At 39.3% G+C, this 21869-nt stretch overlaps 1 protein-coding gene across 10 annotated transcripts in view; it reads left to right on the top strand.

Annotated features, from left to right (window-relative positions):
- Window positions 1-21869, top strand: part of LOC310909217 (uncharacterized protein) — a 110279-nt gene that overhangs the window by 17349 nt on the left and 71061 nt on the right. For 7 of the 10 annotated variants that reach the window (XR_014590034.1, XR_014590035.1, XR_014590037.1 and 4 more), the window contains exon 2: window positions 2087-2224. Coding sequence is in view for 5 of the 10 variants with exons in the window: in XM_083860814.1 (XP_083716940.1) it covers window positions 2164-2224 (61 nt within the window). In the remaining 5 variants the exon portion in view is untranslated. Of the gene's footprint in view, window positions 1-121; window positions 213-1725; window positions 1789-2086; window positions 2225-3066; window positions 3162-21869 lie in introns of those variants that run through there. The other 3 variants (XR_014590036.1, XM_083860812.1, XM_083860813.1) reach the window with 3 other exon arrangements.

The following is a 21869-nucleotide window of genomic DNA, read 5'->3' as shown; positions in this document are numbered from 1 at the left end:
GCTACTATAATAACTACTAATTATCAGAATTCAAAACCTTTATTAAGAAAATAATCATGTGACCATGCAATATTTCTATACTAAGAATTCAAGGAAGTTTTATTGATTTGAATTTAAACTCAGGCATGTTTTGGATTCAGCTTTGAAGCTCACTGTAAGTCAATTCTGCTACAAGAACTACATCTTAAGTGAATCACCAAGGACTTTTGGAGGTAAAGAGACTTACACATTTCTAATATCTTAGTTCTTGATTTACATCAAAATCCTATTAGTGAGTTCCTGTGTATATTCAACAAAAAAGAAGAGTAGCATTCAATATGCAATATTCATTCAGAGTGTAATTGAATCAATGGTATTAAATGTACAGATGAATTTAGCCACTACAGGATTATGGATAAAAACATATTTAGCAGAAGCAATAAAATGACAATTTAACATATTAAAGGGCAAGCAGAAATTTTTCATAAATAAAACAGGGACAAGAACAGATCCCAGCAGAAGCAGAAAATGGAAATTGTTAAGTAAACGGTCTGGTTAAACAAGACTTCACTACGCAACAACACTACATTACCAACTTAGAACTCAGTTGAACTGCCACAGTGTAAATGTCAGGTCTAAAAAGAATTTTGCATAATCTGGAAATTCATTGCAGTGATGCTAAGCAATTTTACAGTAAATTGACAGAGAATTGTATATGACCCACAGAACAGTAAGTGTTTGCCATACTTCAGTAGAGGCAAATGCCCTGAGAATAATACCTTAGACTTTGTTTCCTAAATATGTCTAGTTGCTTCTTGCAGTGATTTCTGTTTAGAACACAGGGGACCGAGACAACTTACCCTGAATGAATCTTTTCTTTGCAGTGAATTTCTAATTAAAAAAAAAAAAAAAAAAAAGGAAAGATTAATAGAGAATTCTGTCTCAAATTTTCCCAACCATTCTTGATATCTAGGTAAACTATGATTTACAGTTCACATTAAATGTGTCTTTGTACAGTATTTTGTAGGTGCCAACATTTGGAAGCCAAACCCAGCAATGTTTTTGGCTAGAAAATAAGAACATACTTCTGTACGTATTGGGTTTGGTGAGCTTTTGGCAGGATGGGATGCTGAACTGCTCCCGTGAGTACACACCCAGGAGGTGTGTCACAAACTGCTTGCTGACCTTGCTTTGTCTTGAACTAGAAATTCTTGCACCCTGAGTATCAAGTGGAAAGTTAAAAAAAAAGGGAACCACACTCTCACTGTGTTGATAAGAAGCATTACCCTGTGATACTTGCTAAAGGATTTAGTGCCACTAAATTCAGTCTAAAACTAGCTTGAGGATAATCTGATAAAGTTAAATTCACTCAATTTATAAACATTTGCATGTTATTTATTCATATCGTTTACATGTGTTTGCCCTGATAACACAAGCCTATGTGAAACAGCTGTCAGCAGCCACCAGAATTTGCTTGTTCACTGCTTTTTGCTGGAAGCCAAAAACAACTGCCCAGGCCCCATGAATACATGCAGTTCATTTATCCCAATTAGAAACTAATTTCAGGCAAGTGCCACTAACCAAGAACAATGTGAGACAGAACAAGAGAAATTATCTACAGCAGTGCAGTGAAAGAAGAAAGAAACAACAAATGAATATTGAGGCATTCCATAGAAAGTGATGCTTTTAATTTTGCAAGTTACAGATAATGTGTTTTTCTGATACTGTGGTTTATATTATCTGTGCAGACACATCAGGCTCATATTTTGGATTCAGCTGGAGTGTTGTTTCTGTGTTTGCAAAACTCAGGTGGGAGTCTTGCATGAAAATGCTTTCTCTTCTACCTGCATTCATAAATACTATGGGAATAGCCCCGTTCACAGCCTGCTGTCATGCGGTCTCCTGCACTTGGCCAGCAAATATAAGTCCTAAAGCACTTAAGAGTTTTGGAATCACCAAATGTTTCTTTCCAGTTTGGACTGAGATTCTAGGCAGTCTCTTCCTCGATGGATGGCTGGTTCTTATCACTAAGCTACATCTGAGTGCCTAGACTCACCTGATCCATAGTTTGACCAACTGTGATTTCCCTTTTATTGCTTCTTTTTAGTGCCAATCGTAAGTTGTGATATATATTGGAAAGGCCAGGATCATCCAGCCTCCTACACAGATATGTAAACTAAGGGAATGACAAAGCACAAATTCGACAGCTACCACCATTCTATCAACATGCAAACTTCCCTGTCAGGTTAGTAGGAAATCTATATATTTTTCTTTGTCTTTTTTTTTTTTAATTGTTTATAATTTTGCATAAAATGTTAACAGCACCAGTGTATAATCATGATACATCAGACAAAAACAGAGCAAAAGAATTAAGAGAAGGCTGAAAAAGACAGACTTGCCCCTGATCACAGAGGGATGGGTTGGAGATTGGATAGGCAGACTAAACGCCCCTAAAGCCATGGGCCTTGATGGGATGCATCCACAAGTTCTGAGGGGGCTGAAAGATATTGCTCTGCTGCTCTCATTATCTTTGAAAAATCATGGAGAAATCCTAACAATTCTATGATTCTGTGACTTCGCATAATTTTAAAAATACCTATAAACATCCATTAATTGGTTCTAATAAAAATGCGTCACCTTTTCACGAACACAGTGTCACCCATGTAATGAAACCATTTGGCACTTTAAATTTCATTACAACACACACTCTAATGTAGCACGTAAGTTATTGTAGGTGCAAATTAGAGTAACAGTACTTCTATTAATATTAAAATATGTAGTGAAGGATATTGAAAATATTATCAATCCCTTAATTTGTACACTATTTGACTTATTCTATAAATGAAACTGGGGTTTTTGTCAGCCATTTCACTATAGGATAAACAAGAGATTCTAATCTGAAAAGATGTATATGAAGTATAATGAAAGTAAGTACAGCTCTCACTAATTTTTAAAATACTATGCTAAAAAAAGATGATATACCATACCATGACACAATAAACTAAGTAAATACAATCAAAGAATACAAAAAGAAAGTAAAATTCTAATTTTTAACTTAATTCAATTGTTTTGGAATTCCGTATGCAGAACATTTGCTGTTTTTCTGATTTGAAAAAAAACAGTCAGTCAGGATCTTCAAAATACATTAAAGGTGGATTTCCGAATCTTGATCACGTCCAGTGGTAAGTGTACAAATACTATTAGAAATAGAAGTTATCTTGGTCAAAACCAAACAAAATGTAAATAAATTTCCAGTAGCTTTCAGTGCAAAAACTTGAGACAAATAATATTATAGCAGGCAAAGTGGCTACCAGTAGACTATCAAAAAAAAGAGGTTAGTATTCATGAGACCTTCAAATGAGTGTCCTGCTTCACAAGCCTAGTTTGAATTTCAAATAACATGGACTAAGTAGATGCTACAGATCACTGCACTTTCCTGTCAATGTAACATGTGATGCTCAGTAATTAGTTCTAGGACTTAAATTTGCAGGAAGAGTTAATTATGTACAATAAAACTTAGGAATCCAAATTTGACATTGACTGAGTGAAATAAACTAGTAAAAATTAAGTTTTGTCCATGTGCCTGCCTTCCTTCCTTCCTTCCTTCCTTCCTTCCTTCCTTCCTTCCTTCCTTCCTTCCTTCCTTCCTTCTTTCCTTCCTTCCTTCCTCCCTCCCTCCCGGCCTTTTCTCTACTTCTCTCCCTTTCCCTTCCTGATTCCCAAGGCAGTATGCTTTACAAGCTTTTAGGGTAAGGCAACTGGAAAGCAAAGTTAAGCACTTATGACACTGTAAGTATGCAACAATATATCAGCTTTATACAGCATTTAATAAATTGACTTGGTTGTTTTAAAATATACTTTATGTCTTGGAAATAGGAACCTCATTAGGGCCAAAACTGGGTTGAAATGAGTTGTGCAATGTCTTTTTTTTATGTTATATAATTATTCATGTATAATGAATGATATATATTTTCTAAACAATTATGAAGCTCACTACTGACACAAAAATTACAGATGGTTTGTGTTAAATACGCCTTTTTTAAATTATGCATGAGGCTTATCCTAAAATCTTGAGCAGTGTCAGAATTAGACTCAAACAAAACTTTGTTGTTTTAGAATAGCCTCTCATTGCAAATGATATATTCTGTTTCCTAGTTTAGACACAGGATACTAAGGTAAAGATAAAATGATTTTGTTATTTGTTTGGCTCTTATAAAGGAATTGGAAAAAAAAGAGGAATTGAAACTGCAGGTACATCCTGCAGAACCACATTATTATGTTATTCCCTGGGTCAGGAATTAGCATTTCCTCTGTTCTGGTATTCTTCCTCCAGTGTCCTCTAGCCATCAAATCCTGTCTCTGTAACTCCAGACTTCAGGATTTCATAGTTGTTGTTGTTTGGGTTGGGTTTTTTTAAAATGCTTTGGACATCAGAAATACCAAAATATACTTTGATTTTCAGTGCTAAGATTTTGGAGGAGAAAATTCATGTTCCATGAAATTGCACCAATGCCTTTATTAATTACCTCTTGTTTGCACATCAAGGTCACATTGGAGACTGATTTCCTTTACTTAAAAAAGTGTAACACAGGCAGTGCTGATTGTTCAGATATTATTGGCTTCTAAGTTCAATTTCAGACGCATTCTTACATGACTGAGCACAGTACTCCAAGCCTCTGCTCTTGTCATGGTGCGTTTATGAACATTCTGCAGTGAGATTTCTGTTAACCCTGAGGCCGTCAAACAGTATTTAAGATAAAACAGCACCTGATCATCACTGAACATTTGCCTAGTTATAAAGAATAAAAGAGGAAACAACAACAGCAACAAAAATAAAATAATTAACAACTACTTCGTTCCCACATGGCAAAAACTAGATGTCAACAGATCAGTTCTTTATGCTTGCATATGCTTTTAAAATGATCTTTTTTTCAACAGCTATCCCCATCAGAACATGTTCTACAGTTGTAAATCAGTGCCAGTGAATTAAATTTTGCTCAGGGCATTGTGTACAATTGCAATATGGCTATTAATGCAGGGAAAATAAACAGGGAAAAAATGCTTAACATGACACAAGATCTGACTTATTAACTGATTCAGTATAAATGAATGTCAAATAAATGACAGCCTCAGGATCCATCCAACACAAAGTTGTTTGAAAAAGTACTTCAACAATGGCTTGGAATATGTTATTCTTTCACTCAGTTAGTTGCCTGTGCTTCCAAGGGAGGGAAACATGGCTTCAGCCAAAAAAAAAAAAAAAAAAAAAAAAAAGGAAAAGAAACATACCACTTCAAGTAAAATATTGTATAAAAGAGAATTTCTATTTCAGAGGGTCAGGCTAAAGACAGTGATTAACAGAAGAGAATGTCTGACTGAAGGAAAGGAAGACTTCTTCCTGAAAAAGCAATTGCTGAAAAGGAGAAGCATGAAAAGCCCATTGCCATGGTGCTGGATGTGTTGTTGTTTCTTTTTGACCTCACCTTGTCCAGTCAAGATGACTAAAAGCCTTACTTTGTTATTTACTAGCTTTTAAGCATATGGTTTTTGACAGTCTTCATTATTCTTTAATAAGTTTCTTTTGTAGTGGAGCTCACCCTTTAGAAACTCAGTTAAGGAATTGAATTGAATGTTTCATCTAGAGCAGGTTCATTTTAATTTATTTAAATATGTAAAGACATTCTGTTTTGTTTTGTGGGTTTTTTTAAATACCCATGGGCTTGCAGGCAGAGAGGTATATAGCCTTATCTCTGAGTGAAAATTCAGCTCTCAGTTCCCTGCAAACTTTTCCTTGTTCAAATTAGGGCATCTCAATGCGAGAGCTTGTTAAAGTTTCATGTTATAAGGGATGGGTTTGCCTTGGCAGATTAATTTAACAGCAGGAAAATCTACTTCTGTTTTTCTTAATGCCAAGTTTTAAAGCCTGCTTACTTTGTGGGTGGTGTGATTCAAGAGGAAGCAGGGTAGCCACAGGCATGGGATCAGAGCTTCGTCCTTATGCACAGGAGTGGGTGTGTGGGCGTGAGAGAAAAGAAGGTATGAGGTTTCTATCCTTCCTCCTTGCACTCAAATCACTCCCTGGGCATCCTAGGGTGCTGTGCATATTTGTGACAAAACACACTGCACCAGTGGGCTTCCCCTCCATTTCTGCTGGGTTGGGAAGCCTGAAAAACTTGCAAACAGGCTCCCAGGTTTGAACCAAGAGGAGACAGAGGAAGCCATGTGAGGAGGCAGGAACCTTGTAGTCCTAAGGAGGCTGCACAGAGCCCAGAGCAAATTCCACAGTGCCACAGACTGGCTGCAGGATGGGACGTGGGGCTCCCACCCAGCCCAGCCAGCACTCAGAGGGGAACAGCCTCAAGAAGACCCACAGGACACATGGATTCCCAAAAGGGCAATACCACAGCTGACCCCACATACTGCAGGCCTTTTCCCATGCACACCTATTTGGAAAGAGCTGTCTAATTAAAGTGAGCCCTTTTGTGTATACTGAGGCTGATGGTTAATGTAATAAAACCCAACAGTGTTTACAACATGAGCTGTGTGGAACCACGGAGCCAGAGTTTGTGGGCTTTTCCCCACTTGGTTTTCATAGAGGTGTAATGATGAAAAGAGGCAAGTTAATAGTGAGCCAGGGAGTGACACAAACAAACAAACTCCAAACACACCAAAAGGAACCACAGCACCTTCACCCAGCACAGGCTAAATCAGCTTTCCTTTGGCCCTGAATATTGCAGTTTTAACTGCTGCTATGGGCCAGCTCCAGGTGTAGTCTCAGGCAACACTTTAAGGTTGCTGCAGGTCTTGCTGACATATCTGGATGAAATTTTAAATCAGCTCTAGTGTTTTACTGATCAGAATCCATTCACAGTAATCCCTGTACTGCTGCCCCCAGTCTGGCCAGTCCAGTGGCACCTGCCCATGCCTCAAGTCATGTTGTAGCATGGAAACTCTGAGAGATATTCCTATAAACCATAATAACTTAGCTTTACTTTTCCTAAGACTACCACAGGCAAACACTAGGTAGAGTTTCTGGTTTGACAGTTTAATGAATCCCATTTGGCAATTCTGACCACTATCAAATTTGAAATCATGAATCTGCACATTGATGTTTTTACCCATGGCACTCAGGAAGAGGACAGAGACTCTTTTCTAGCTCCAAAGACCCAGAGACAGCAAGAAATAAGGCCCAGTGATCTTCAATGTCTAGTAGCCTGTTTACTGTAAGGAGAAGCTGTAATACTCCATTTATAGCTTTGGTAAGAGAAAAGGTCAGAGCCAGAATATAGCCTTCACTGTTCAGCTCAGATCATAATTTTCTGTTGTTTGCCAAAGCAGGATGAGATTGCAACATCTGCGAGTAAAACCTGTCTTCTAGCTGCCTTTTCACACCTTTGACCACATAGATATCTTGCTTTTGCATTCACTTCTCTCTAACTTGTTTTCCCAAGAAGCAGTCTTTTTCTAAAAATATTGATACAGGAGGATGGGGAGGACAGCAGAGAACTGTTCAGTGCCAGCTTCTCCACTAGCCTGCACTGTGAGCTGTTTTGCTGCTCACAAGCTGATGTTTTTCTCACCTCTTCCATCTTCTTCTACTTAGTCTAACTCCAGCCCCTGCACCTGCTACCGCAGGATATTTCCATCTATAGCTTTCCAACATTTCATATGCTGATGAATAGTTGGCTTCTGGTTGCTTCAGGAAAAGTCCCCAACTGCTGCTGAATTCACTCTCCAAGTCCAGAACAGAAGGGACCTTTATTTACCTTAATGGGCTCTGAGGATTAACACTGCAGACAGTCAGGTGCCTGGTCTCCTCATACTGATTTCTGCCCTTGGTTTCATGACCTCTGCTTGGCAAAGAATTTCTGCTCAAGGTCCTTGGATCTGTAAAGCATGATCTTCTTGTCTGACTGCAATATTATGAAATTCCACAGGAAAATAAACTGTCCTGTCTCTTATATAGATATCACTTAGAAAATCGCAATAGAATCCCATAGCGACAGAGTGAAATGAACAGAACTTAGAGCAACACAGCCTTCCATAGCAAAATGCTTAGAAATTAATCTGAAATAAATAAAAATTAAATAAATTAATTTTTAAATCCACCAGAAACCCACTATCTTTTTCAAACACTGTCCACAGCTTAATTACTGTTAAGTCCTTCTTTTTTTTTTGGTGAATTTGCAGGTTGCTGTGCTAATACTACACCACATTCCTTTAAGGATTAAGCACATACATTTAAAAGCTGATAACATTTTTTTTTTTTCCATGAGAAGACCTTAAGTTCTTTTATGATATGTTCAGGGATCAAGTTTCACAAATTCAGTATTCAAGCCAACTAGAGTCAGATGTCCTAGTACCACAAAGCTTAATGAGTGAACTTTTGCCTTACTAAGGTCTGGAAGATAAGAAGAGATGAATACTTTAAAACAAGGCAAACATTTGCTTCAACATGTAGATGTATTTGTTCAGACTGTAAATTAAATTCAATTAAGTTCAGAGAGTAGTATCTTAAGCATTTTGCTAATTATAGTTGTGAGTTTCAACTCATTAAACTCAGATAGTACATTTAAGAGAAGAGAATCTGCCAGGAAACTGCCCATTACATGGGCTGGTTATCTCATTTCCATTAAAGCACCACTAAAACTTTGAGATGTGCCTTCAAGATACTCCACAGGAGAAAAAGAGGAAAGAACCAAGGGTCTTTTTGCCAACTATAGCAAAACAAGATGAGCGGCAGACAGGAATTTGTATTTTCTGGGTGCACAAAACCTATAGTTGCACATCCAAGAATGCCCTCATACAGCATCCATGTGACTGCTGTCCTCAGGAGTCCGTTTGTGGTGCTGCCCACCTTGAGAAACCTCTGGGAATGGCTGATGTCTCTGGTTAGAATCAAACCTCTGCTCAAAAAAGAAAACTCATTTCAAAATTTGAGCTGAATTTCTCAGCAAATTAGGGCAAATTAAATGCTCACTTTTGTGATAAGTGCTAGCCTGCCCAGAACTTCAAGGCTTGATTTAGGTATCGTTTGACCTAAAACATGAACAAAGCTATGCCAGCAAACAAGAAAATAAGAAGGGGAACTGGGGTCAAACTGAAACTCTGATATGGGGTAGAAAAGGGCATGAGAACTATAAGTGGGGCAAATGTAACCAAAACAGCATGAAGAGGAGATGAGAGAGTCCAGAAGAAAGTATTTGGAGCCTACATGTTCCCCAGCTGAGAGAGAAAACAGCATAAAGTGGAAGAAAACTGAATCTTATCAAGTCTCTGGCATAAAGAAGCAAGAAGTAGGCATTGAAAGGAACTGGAGAAGTAAAAATCAACAGGAGGTTGACACGTCAGGAGAGAGACAGGAGGATTACAGCCTCTGGAGACTAAGCCAAGAACATGGCTTACAGAAGCTGCAAAATGTGCAACCAAGTGTTTTCATAGAGGGACTAGCTAGTGTTGGCACAAGACAGCAAGTGTTAGCACTGGAAGACAGAAGAAGTGCTCAGTGTGTGACAGTGATGAAGTCCCACGCAGCCCTGCGAAAGTATGTCTGAGCTGCATAAAACCGCGAGCTCGCTTTGAGCTAGTTAGCCAAGCCTCAGAAGCAGTCTGTGCATGTTAACATTGCTTTAATTAATTTAACTGGGCTAATACCCCTAATTTGTTGGAGGTATCTGTAAACTGCGCTTTGCAGGGTTAGGCAGACATGGTGTACCTTTGTTATAAAGAGTCACTCCAGAGACAGCAAAACAGGTCAGACCTTTACAAACCCATTCAAACCCTTAATTTCCCCACTGTGTGTCCTTGGTCAGTGATTAGACTGAGCAGAGCCTCCCAACAAGCTCAGGCTGCTGAATACTGACCTCTCTTAACTGCTGCCAAAGCTAACAGCCACAGCTATGTTCGCTCCAGGTGGTCTCTCTTTAAGAAAATGCTCTTTCACTTTTCTTCTTCTTTTTTTTAAAAAAACCAGTTTATTGTATGATAGAGAAAGCTTGCTCCAATGCACACTATTTGCAGTAGACAAAAAGTGCTGCTTACATGATTTTCCTGTGCTGTGTTTTCATACTGCTCTAAACTTTTTGACTGGGTTTGAACTGCTGCCAGCGTTTTAGCATAGCAACTTGCTTTCTTCATGACATTCAGCAAGTGGGTTTGCCTCCTCAAAGACTTGGGCTGCAACCCAGGGAGAATTTTACATTATGAAAGAATGAAAAGTTGGTTAGAGCAGGAGCAGCAAAAGCCACACACCTCTTTCCCTCTGACCACAGACTAACCCAGCACACTGTCTCTGGTCTGGGTACGTGATATTATGACTGTGATCATGTGGGTCTTAACTCTTCCAGCAGACAGGGGAACATAAATTGTTTTATGGAGCAGAGGCTATTCACAGGGCTACTGTGTGCTTGCTGCTACATGCATGGTTTTAATATGCTCCTGCTTACGTGTCTGACTTTGTATGCATTGCAGAGTAGAATAACACAGGTAGGAACCAGACATCCTGAAAAAGTGGGAAGCCAGACAGGCACATCTTCCTCTATAGCCACCCAGCCTACCTGCTCCTGGCTGCCCTCTTCCCAAATCATGGGAATCACATGATGGGGAGGGAACATTTTCCCAGGGGAAGAGGGAGGTTTGGGCAGGCCATGACCTAGATAAATTATCCTAACAGCCTGCAGATGGTTTGCAGAGTGTAGGTTAAACAATTTCAATATGCACAAGCACTGTGAGAGCCAAACCCCACTGAACCAACCAAAAGCTTTCCATTTGCTTTAGTGAGCATTGGATCAAACATTACAGATAGGCAAAAGTGAAAATAAGAGGCCTCTGTGTGTTGTTGGCACAGTGACTGTAAATACCATTGGAACAGAAATAACCACAAGATACCCCAAGGCTGCATGTGTGTTGCTGTCCAGTGATTGGCTTTTATTTGCTCCCTATCTCAGTGGAGCTATTCTACACCACTGGGCAAACCTGGCCCTTGCTCTTTGCTCAGGAAGGTTTTAGTCTAGTTGCTTTTATCATTGGGCACAATTACCTGTGCTCACCATGCAGATTATACCAGGTTACAGGAACAAAATAACTTTAGGTAATTGTGCCAGCATGGGGAACAAAGGAAAGCATTCTCATAACACTGATACAGGCAGAAAAAATTTGAAACCATTATTCCTGAGCCAGCAATACAGATTCTTCTTCCAATAGTTGGTTTCCTGTTGGCTAGACTCAGTGAGATACCATTTTCAGGAAGGAACAGAGTCCTTCAGTGCAAGTTGTGCATATGACTCTTGATGCTGCACTGCTTTAGATTATTGTTCTGTCCCTTCTTTTAATCATCAGCTAATGACAAGTTAGTGGTGATTTTACTTCCCACTTGTTTTGGTAATGGTGCCTTAATTTATGGGGATTTTTTAAATTTATACTTTTTAAAAATTAAAGCCACAATGCTAGACCATGGATTTGGTAAATTAATAAATCAAGCAATAAGAATTGGCATAATAATAACAACAACAAAATGTTGTCTTAAAAAAAGAGCAATGCTGTACATCAACAATATAGATGAGTGAAGAGAGACACCTTCTCCTTACAGATAGTTCTGGGTGAGAAAACATCATCACAGCTGGGGAATTTGTCCTAGAAGCATCAAGCCTTACATATGTGAACACATTAGCTTAATGAAATCCCTAAAACCAATGCAACTTGGAAAATTTACCTTGGAGGGATGAAGTCAACATTTGCAACGAGAGACATCTTTCACAAGATTCATTTCAGTGCTCTGCCTCCTCATTTTTAGTGCTTTCAAATACACAGCCAGGTCACAGACAGAGTGGAACTTATTTCAGGGTTATGCCTTGAGTCTTACTTTTCCAACCAGGTATTCACAGCTGTAGGCAGGCACATGAAAGTATGAACTTTCAGTCTAGAATTTGAAAGACAACTTTCAAGTCCTGCTGTACACTGGGGACAGCAGAAGAGAGAGTCAAAGCTTCTACTTCCTTTGGTGTACCTATTTCCACCTAATTCCCAAGACTCTCTTGCCCCCATTCTTTGTCTACGTAAAAAGCTAACATTAACCTGATTTAAATAAATACAATAAAAAAGACATCCATCTTAATAGTCTACTTCTTCTCTTACATTCACTGTGTAGGAGCAAAATTTCAAGGTTCACCAAAGGCCTATGAGGATAAGTTTCAAGAAGGGCAGGACCTTCCATTTGGAATAGCAAGACAGCTTTAATTTTTAAAACAAGAAATCAATACTGTATTTTCAATCATTGGAATTTTGTGCCAGTTGCAAAATCAATCCTTTTCTTATTAAAGTACTTACATTCCCAGTAAAATTCTTTGTGACATAGAATCTCCATTAAGATAGAACTGAATCGTGCTCCTGGGAAGCCAGCAGCTTTTACTGTAATCACAAATTTTGCATAGTAAATAGGAGGTTGAGTTTTAACTCCTGGAATTCCTTCTGAAGGAGCAATGGGCCTGTAGCTTGGGTTGCCTTCAGGAGCACTGCAAGTGTGAGCAGATGTGTACAGAGAAAATTGGACCTAGGACATGTAATTAAGATCTTCCCAGACCATAACAGAAAGTCATTTAATGCCTCTTGGCAAAGTCTGACATAACAAAACCAGAAAGATTCTGCAGAGGGAAAGTGACAATCTGACCAGATTTACTGTGATCAGGCCTGTGTAGTGGTGAAAAAGAAAGGTAGGGAGTGAAATAACATGTCAGGAATTTGGTTTGCACCAGAGTTTTGGTTTGTTCTTATCTCTGCTGAAAGTGACTGCTTTATTTAGTTTTGAATAACTGCTCTTCAAGTGGGATTAAATTTTCTTCTCTCTCTTGGTTTAATGTTGCAGCAGAGACAGTCTGTATTATACAGTGGCATAACACATGCCTTTTAGAAAAAACTCTGACAACATGAAATCCCCATAGGTGTTACGCTCACAAAAAATAAGCATAATGATATTAGGGAGAGACTTTTGCTCTTATAGAAACTGTTTGTATCTGTCAGGGTCTTACATATAGGTTGTTGCAAACACTATAGAAATGAGAAACTAAACTGACACAATAAAATTATTTTAGTGATTGAGCAAAAAAGTTCGAAATTGAGAAATTAAATCTCTTCCACTAGTATAGTTACATTTTTACTGTGGCATTTCACAACTAAAGAAAGAATCAGAAAATAGAGATGGAAATTGTAGGTCAGTGCCATATTACTGTGAGACACTTTAAGGCCTAATTGAAATCCTTCTGAAGCCAGTGTTATGTGTATCAGGTCTAATGGTAATAATAACAGTAATAATGGTTGTTCTTAATAATTAAGGCTGATTGTGAGGCACTTAGGGTAATGCTATTTACTTTCACCACCCATGTATTTGCTTATGTGGGAATAGATTCAACTGTGATGAACAGTTATGGTTGTGCATGTTCAGTTTTGATGACTGGAAAGTGTTAATTGATTCTCCTTGAGCTTTTTTCCTTGAGGTTCTTTTGACCTCCATCTTGTTCAGGATTTTGGCTCACAGACTGAGTTTTATCATCAAACATCAGGTTTTTGACCTAAAGGACGTTTCCCCCATTTATTGAAAAAATATTCTGTAAGCTTTAAGGGATGAATGCAGCATGCAATCCAACTGGATTTTAGCTGTCCTTTTGCAGAAAGAATGAAAGAAAGGTCCCCTCTGGGGATGAAGAGCATTTGTACTGCTTGCCTACCTCTGCACTGACTGAGATCTTACCAAGAGAGCTACAGCATTGGCGCTTGTTTAGAGGATGAAGCCCTGGGTCTCCAATCTGGCCATGCCTGGATACCAGTGAAGGCAGAACCGTCCTGTTCTCAAATGCAGCATCTGTGCACACACAGAGCCCATCAAGGATTGCAGGCATTATGACAGGCTGATAAAAGACAGTCACTGTACTAAGGGGGAGTCACAAGCTAAACACAAGATCTAGAGGACAGAGAGGGCTGTCACCTGCCAAGAGCAAAGGACCAGGACAAAGGCTTTTTAAAAAGACTGATTTTTTTTTTTCCTTCAGGTAAATGACATTGCCATGTTCCCAGTAGACTGGCATGAGTCTTAGTATGTATAATGAAAGTGGCCATTGAAGAAAGAGGACCGGGAAGAGGAAGATTAATAGTTCACTTGCAAATTAGTGTTATGGAGCTCTTTAAAAATGTTGAACTACTGTTATCCTTATAGAGAGGCATTCTGGTCTGAAACAACTGTCACCCCCAGAGTAGCTAGGGAAGAGACAGGGCCATTTTTCTACAGTCAGTGTACCAGACATACATCCCCATTAATTCCCCAGTGGATTTCCCTAAGAAGAGACAGAACATTCGCAAGAAAGATTTTCTCTGGCTCAAACTCTCATGGAAAATTTTGATCCCATGGTTTATTCATTGGGGATTTCCCACAGTTCCCAGGGAAACCAAGAGGCAAAGCTCTAAGGGAGCAGGTTCCTTTGCTTTCATCTCTCCCACAGATCAGCCAGTTCTACATCTTCCTATGAGCTGCTTCTCATAGAGAGATATGGGCCTGACGGACTATGAAATTATTTATTGTTTTGTAGATGAGGCTTTGTTTTATTTAACTCATGATGTGAAGAATGAAATTAAGGTGAAAGAAAAAGACCTTTCCTTATCTGGACTTTTCTTGATGAGTTTCATGAGTACATAGGTTCTGCTACTGAGAAGGAAGGCCCTGAAAAAGGTGCCTGGAAGCATGGAAGCCTTGATCCAGGCACAAGTGCTGGAATGGCACGAGCCTCCATTCCTATTCCTTTTATCCCTAGATCCCTTAAAAAACTTTGACAAAGCAAGCCTCAATAAAGTAGTTTGATACCTTAATCCAAAGTATATTATATTAATAAACAATTTCCATCATTCTCTCTTCTCCCTTTTGAGATAGAATAATGTACCATTAAAATAGGATTTCTGCTTTCCTGTTGAGAACATTAGGAGCAAGAAAATAAATAGTTCTCTTCATTACCAAAGTCTCAGAGGAATACAAACAGAGAAGAAGGAGCAAACATAAAACCTATTTCCAAGGTGTTCTGGAGTAATGCATCAGCCGCTGATCTTCAGATACACATCAGTAAATTCAGACTTTGATCTACAAAGCACTTGAGTACTCACATAACTTGGAGCATATGAGTAGCCTCTTCACTTGAGATTAGCATGTGGTTAGGTGCTTTTCTGGACTGTGGCTTTTCAAAGGAGTGTACAGCTTAGTTATATATTTTGCAATGTGGGAAGAGGAAGGAAGGAAGGAAGGAAGGAAGGAAGGAAGGAAGGAAGGAAGGAAGGAAGGAAGGAAGGAAGGAAGGAAGGAAGGAAGGAAGGAAGGAAGGAAGGAACTTGGCTCAGAAAACAGCAAACCAAACTGAGTTTCCCAGCAGATGATAAGACTGCTGATTTAGGATGTGTAATACATTGTAAAACAATTCAGAGCCTCCTGGCCTTAGATTTAAATCACAACACTGAAACATCCAGGAAAATTAATCTTTTATGAGAGAAAAAGGGTGCCCACTGAGTACTTGGAGCTTCAGGACTATGTGGGATCAGTTTTACTTACACATCTTTCTTGGTTTGCCCTGCTTCCTTAGCTCTTTTACCAGAAATCCTGTCCCTTATAGTCTTCAGATGAGATGATTATATGGCATGCAGATTCTCTGTTTTGGTCTAAACAATTTGAACTCATTTAAGTTGAAGGTCTGAGCTTGCTCTTTTTAAAATTTATCAGGTTACAGAGACTTAGTTCATGTACTTAGCTTATGGATAATGCCCAACTCATATGGGCAGATGAATTGGCACACTGGAAGCAGAGATGGCCATGTGAAAACTGCCTGTAGATCAGGATGAAGCAGTTTCATGTCATGCAGTTAATTAGGCAGGGCCAGGGGACATTCCCAGGCACTGGAGCTTGATTATTTATACTATGAAATTGTTAGAATGATGTCTGGTGTGTTTTTGGCAAAGGTACAAACACCCCATCTAACAGAATGCCAAGCAATTCCCAGGAACAGCACGGAGAAGGAATCCTTCTCCATAGGCAGTTTGCATTCAGCCACCCTGTTCTGGAGGGTAAGTTAATTCAACACTACAAATTCAGGCTGTTCTGCATCAGTTTGCTTCAGTGCCAGCAAATGTTCCTGGGCATGCTTAATTTACTCATAAAGATGTAGCTATAGGTCCTATTCATGGACACAGTGCTGATTCAGTCGACTTCCCAGTCTATTAAAATTGAGATAGAGTTTGATTCATTGCAAGCAAGATAAATATTTGGAAATGCAGTAGAGGTGAAACCAGCGGGAGCCTGGGAAAAAAGTCCAGCTGCAGGAGGATCTGCTTTAAGAATAAACAGTAATAAAAATACACTGGCTACAGATGTAAGTTCATCTAAGGAAACAAAACGAGAATGCGTTGAGCTGGCACAAAAAAACAATTACGTTGGTGAGCCATAGAATTAATGAAGTCTGATTTGCTATGATTTGTGTTTCTCAGTTGGTTGACATTGTGCAGCAGGAAAACTGTGACATAGTTGCCATCACAGAAATATGGTGGGATGACTCACACAACTGAGTGCTGCAAGGGTTGGTTATGCACTCTTCAGGAGGGACAGACAAGGAAGGAGACATGGTGGGGTAGGTAGCCCTGGTATAACATGGTATATGTTAGGGACAGATTTTATTGCCTAGAACTAAATGATAGCAGCACTAGAGTTGAGTGTTTATGAATAAGAGTCATGAGGAAGGCCGACAGGGAATATCCTGGTGGGAACTTGTTACAGACCACCCAATGAAGATGCAGACAAAATATTCTATAAGCAGCTGACAGAAGAGTCACAATCACTGGCCCTTGGTCCTGTGGGAGACTTTAGCTAACCACATCTCTGTTGGAATGACAATACAGCAGAGCAGAAACAGTCTAGGAAGTTCCTGGAGTGTGTGGAAGATAACTTCCTAACACAGCTGGTGAGTGAGCCCTGCTGGAGGGAGGCACCTGCTGGAGCTGGTGTTTGTGAACAGAGAAGGACTGGTGGGTGATGTGGTGGTCAGAGCATATCTTGGGCACAGGAGAAGTAAGAAGGGCAAGTAAGTAGAACTGCTGTGTGGACTTCCCATGGACAGACTTTGGCCTGTTAAGGAGCCTGGTTCACAGAGTTCACACAGTCTCTCAGGAGACTGTCCTGGAGGACAAAGACAAGCCAGCAGGGAAGAAAGCAGGCATGACTGAATAAAAAGCTTGACTGGAATTCAGGGGGATAAAAGGAGAGTTTATGACCTTTGGAAGAAGAGTCAGGTCACTCAGGAGGACTACAATGATGTCACAAGGTTACGCAGAGACAAAATTAGAAGGACCAAAGTCAATCTAGAACTTAAACCTGCCTACTGCCATAAAAGACAATTAAAATTCCTTCTATCAAATAAATAAGCCACAAAAGAAGGGCTAAAGAAGGCTAAGGTCTGTCTGCCATTGAAACAGGCTGCCCAGGGACTTGGTGGATTCACCATCCTTGGAGGTATTTAAGATATGTGTAGGTGTGGAACATGGTTTAGTGATGGACTTTGCACTGCTGGTTTAACAGCTGCACTCAATGATTTAAGAGGTCTTTTTCAATTTAAAAAATTCTATGTTTCTATTACTTTTTTTTTTTTTTTTTTAAGAAGGTTTGAATAAAGGTCTCTTCAGTCTTTTTATGGTCCCTCTTCTGCTTGGATTCTCTGAAGTCTGGCCACATGTGCTTATATAATGTTCCTTTCCTTCTGTCAAGTTCCTTAGATGATCTCTCTGTATGTGGTGACTTGTTTTATTAAAGCTTGTAAGAACTTGGTTATCTTTGAGACATCTATCTCTCTTGTCAAAATCAGTCAACATCTTCAAAATTTAGAGGAGTACCAGCCTGAGAGCTGACTGCAGAATCCTTGTTCCCATACAAAATGGGACTGCAGAACCGTGGTGCATTAGAACACAGCTCATGCTCTTAGCATAGAAACAAAGAGACAGCATGGAAACTCAGGTGGGGAATATGTCAAAACCAATACATTGAAATTTGGTTAGCAGCATTCACTAATACATTAATTTTTTAAGCTTCAAATCACTATTTTGTTAATTTCTGATTCATTAACTCCTAGAAGCAGCACCCATAGTGCTCAAAACATCTTTCCAAATATACAGCCAAGCCCTTGAAAAGATTTATTTCCACCAACACCAGAAAAAGAAAATATTTGGAAAAATAATAAAAAATGGATTAAAGAGAACAGAAATAATTTATCAACTGCAGACATACAGGAATAGAAAAAGATGACTACAAAAGACTCCTCAAAAAAAATCAAGGAAAGAAAGGGAAATAAGTGCAAATATTTTACACTAACAATATATCTGTGTTTGTTTGTCACTGTTGCTGACAAGTTGCCTCTGTGCCTGTTGGTACGACAAGATATTTCATGATATAAAAAGTATAATTCAGACTGCTTCATTGGAAACGTGCAGGTTTTTTTTCAGGTCAGATATCTAACAGGGTTCAATTCTACTCATTTACACTGCATGAAATAGGAACATCTCAGTCTAATTCCAGTATTTCAAAATGTGAAGAAACAGGAAGAAAAGATTTTACCATTTTACTTGAAACTTGTGCTTCTGGGCAGGAAATGTATAGGACAACAGACCTAAAAAGTGACCCTGGGACAGATGTATGTCTGACTTTCCTGAGCCCCTCTTATACTACTCTTTAAAAGTTTTTCTAAAATCTGTCGCCTATTTCTCCATTTCAATTTTTATCAGCCCTGCTTTTTATTTCCAAACACTAGGTTTCTAGTTTGTGCTGGAACAAGAATGATGTGCCTTTCAGAGTACCTGTGTCCATTATTGTTTTACATTAGAGAACTAAATTGCTTATCTGAGGCTACTCAGAGAGAGTTATTGGAAGAGCTTGAAATCAAACTTGAGTTTTATGCTTCTGCCATTGGACCTTGTGGACTTTAATAGAATTTCTCCTGACTAAGGAGTTAAAATGCTTGTTCTTGACAAATAGTGGAGAGATGGGCAGACCTTAGACTGTTCCCTTTGTAGACACATAGCCTCTGTAGTCTCAGCTTATTCTGCTTTAGGGCTGAATTATAATGTAATTAACATGGATATTTATGTTTATGTGTCTTTTTGATGAGACAAAGCACAAAATCATTCTCAACAACCTTCAGATGAAAGTGGAGGAACCTCTTTTCATTCCTCCAGAAAAAGGCCTTGATTGCTATAATGCTTCTGGGCTTATATTCAGCCTGATTTAACATAACTGTGGGAATAAGTAGGAACAACCTCACTCTCCCGTGGGAAGGCATGTTTGGAGGCAGCAATGTATTGGCCTTGTGTGTACAAGATCACAGCATTTCCCACATGGTGGGATATATATTCCATATATAGGATATATGGGATATATATCCCATAGGCTGGGATTTGGTCAAGCTTAGCATGATGCAGGCTCAGTGGTTCCCTCAAATCCATGTATTTTTCTCCCTTTACCTACCTCCCCTCTCATCTGTACATCCACTGGTTTCTCTACAATATGATCCCACCACTATGGACTACAGATATAGAGGGCAAGAAAACCAATCCTCCTCCTTTTTCTCCTCCAGTAGCATCCAATGTCAGACTGCCAGTTTAACTCGCTGAACTGCAGAGAACTATTCACTGTTTTCTCCTGTGTTGGTTTCTCACTACTTTCAAGCTTGTTCCACATTATCTTGGGTCAAAAAAAACACAAGAAGAACCATAGGGGAAGGCCATGGATGATGGGAGCCTGTAGGAGAAGCCTAAGACTGGCCCCTTGGTGGTAGCATGTTAGCAGGAAAAAGCGGCTGCCTCAGGGGTGGGGAGTCACTCTCTCAGGTCTCCTCACCCGGGAGAGTCAGTCTGGTGTCACCCGGAGTGTGATGAGATTAAATTGGTGATAGCAGCAGGAAGACAGAGAGAAGAAGGAGGGAAGTCTCACCAAGACAAAAATAAGGAAGATTAACTGGAAGGAAGAAGGAAGCCAAGGGGAAACAGATTGAGAGTTGCAGGAGTTCAGTGCCAGCAGATGTTCAAAATCGGATGGGCTGAGGGAGCTCCATAGGGAAACGAGGGTTGGAAGGGAAATGCATAGGAGAACGGCAGGAACCCTGAGGGAATTGCTGCCAGGTTAGAAAAGAGAGCAGGTTGTGCTGACAGACTTCTCTTAAGCTGCTTTTCTCCCACTCTGTCAGTCTGATTTGTTTATTTTGCCCTAGAGTTTTTCAAGTCATTCTATGGTAAGGTTTAAAGCAGAAAGAGGGGATAAGCTTCTAGCAGACCCGTGTGTTTGACCCACAGTTCAGGATATATCCAGCTAAAAGCGGTTGCATCTATCACTTTACAGGTATTTCATTATCTCTGAGTAGAAAGCCTGTATATAATTTGGAAAATACCAGCAAGCCCTTAACCCCTGTAAAACAGTGGCTGAAAAACCAAACCAGACAGACCCCTCAGTAACCCCTCAGTGTGTAAGGCAGAGTAAATGGCAGCTGCACAGCAGCCTGCAGCCACTCTGTACAACAATAAGGGAATTTAATTTGTTTCTGAAACCTCAAGTCTGGTGCAATGCATATTTATGGATTGTAAATGTACTTCCTTGCCTTTGTTTCACTGACAAACGTGCAGATTGTGCAAGGTGGATGCTCACCCATCATCCTTTCTCAAACATTGGAATGACTGGAAACTAACTCAGCTTGGAGTTTTTCCTTCTATCAAACTCCATCTGATTTTGTGTGGTGCTAAGTTTGAATAGCCCTTTTCCCATGCTCAAACCATGGATATCTAAGTGAAGATAGCTGTGGAATCCAAAGATGATAAAGCAATTTTTTCTCCTGTTTTCAAATACAAATTTATAGCCTTTATTATAATCAAAAAATAACCATCTAGAACTATTTATCACTCCTGCAATGAATCATTCATTGTGTAGCTCAGTGGTTGCTACCCTGTCATAACTTCGACTTCACCTTTAAATACTATTCCGATTGAAAGGAAGGAGACAGATGTCTTCTTTCATTCTTTCTTTTGGGCTCATCTTTACTCCTGGGTCTTAAAATTGAATTTTTTTCCCATTCTCAGTACCTGGTGCAACTCAGATTGCACTATCATGTCATGTTATGAAAGAGCTGTAGGTGCAGGACTTCCCAGATTAGTTGTTAATTACATTTTACAGGCTGAGAAAATTGAGACAAGAGAGATAATTTTAAATGATATGACAGACAGTGTAAAGAAAATGAAAAATATTACTTTAAAAAGAAAAAATAATTAGGGTGATGATGTGCCCATCTAAATAAAATTACTAGCATGGAATTTATTTCCCTTCTATGATGAGTCTGCAGGCAGACACTCTTGTCCTAGATAATGTGGAATTATGTTCAGATTAGGCATGAAATCAGGAACACTGAGAAAGACCTCGGATCAAAGCAAGTTATGCTATTCAGACCCCCTAAATTTACACATTCTTAAAAGCAAGGCCAAAGCTGATATTTCTCTTGAGTTCTTTTTATTTACAGGGTAGATACAACCCAGGCAGTACTAATTGTCACAGCACTAGAGGGAAATCATGATCAACTACATCTTCCATGAGAAGTTTCTCTAATGAATTAGTCAAAACCACATTTGTATTCCTCAGCACTCTGTACCTCTTGTGCCCATTACATGAATCTCAGATTCCACCAGTTTTATATTTTTAAACAAGTGCTCAAATGGTTATTCACGTTCTGGAAAGAGTATCGGTAACAAGTGAGCCAGCTTTACTGCATACCAATTGTAAATAAAACTCTGATTAACTCTGGAAATCTAAAGATAAGACATCCTTTTTTTTCTGTTTTTCTTTCTGAACA

The sequence above is a fragment of the Zosterops lateralis genome (genome assembly GCF_965231275.1).
Source record: "Zosterops lateralis genome assembly, chromosome: 1".
Taxonomy (NCBI): domain Eukaryota; kingdom Metazoa; phylum Chordata; class Aves; order Passeriformes; family Zosteropidae; genus Zosterops; species Zosterops lateralis.
This window is presented reverse-complemented; position numbering and strand designations above follow the sequence as displayed.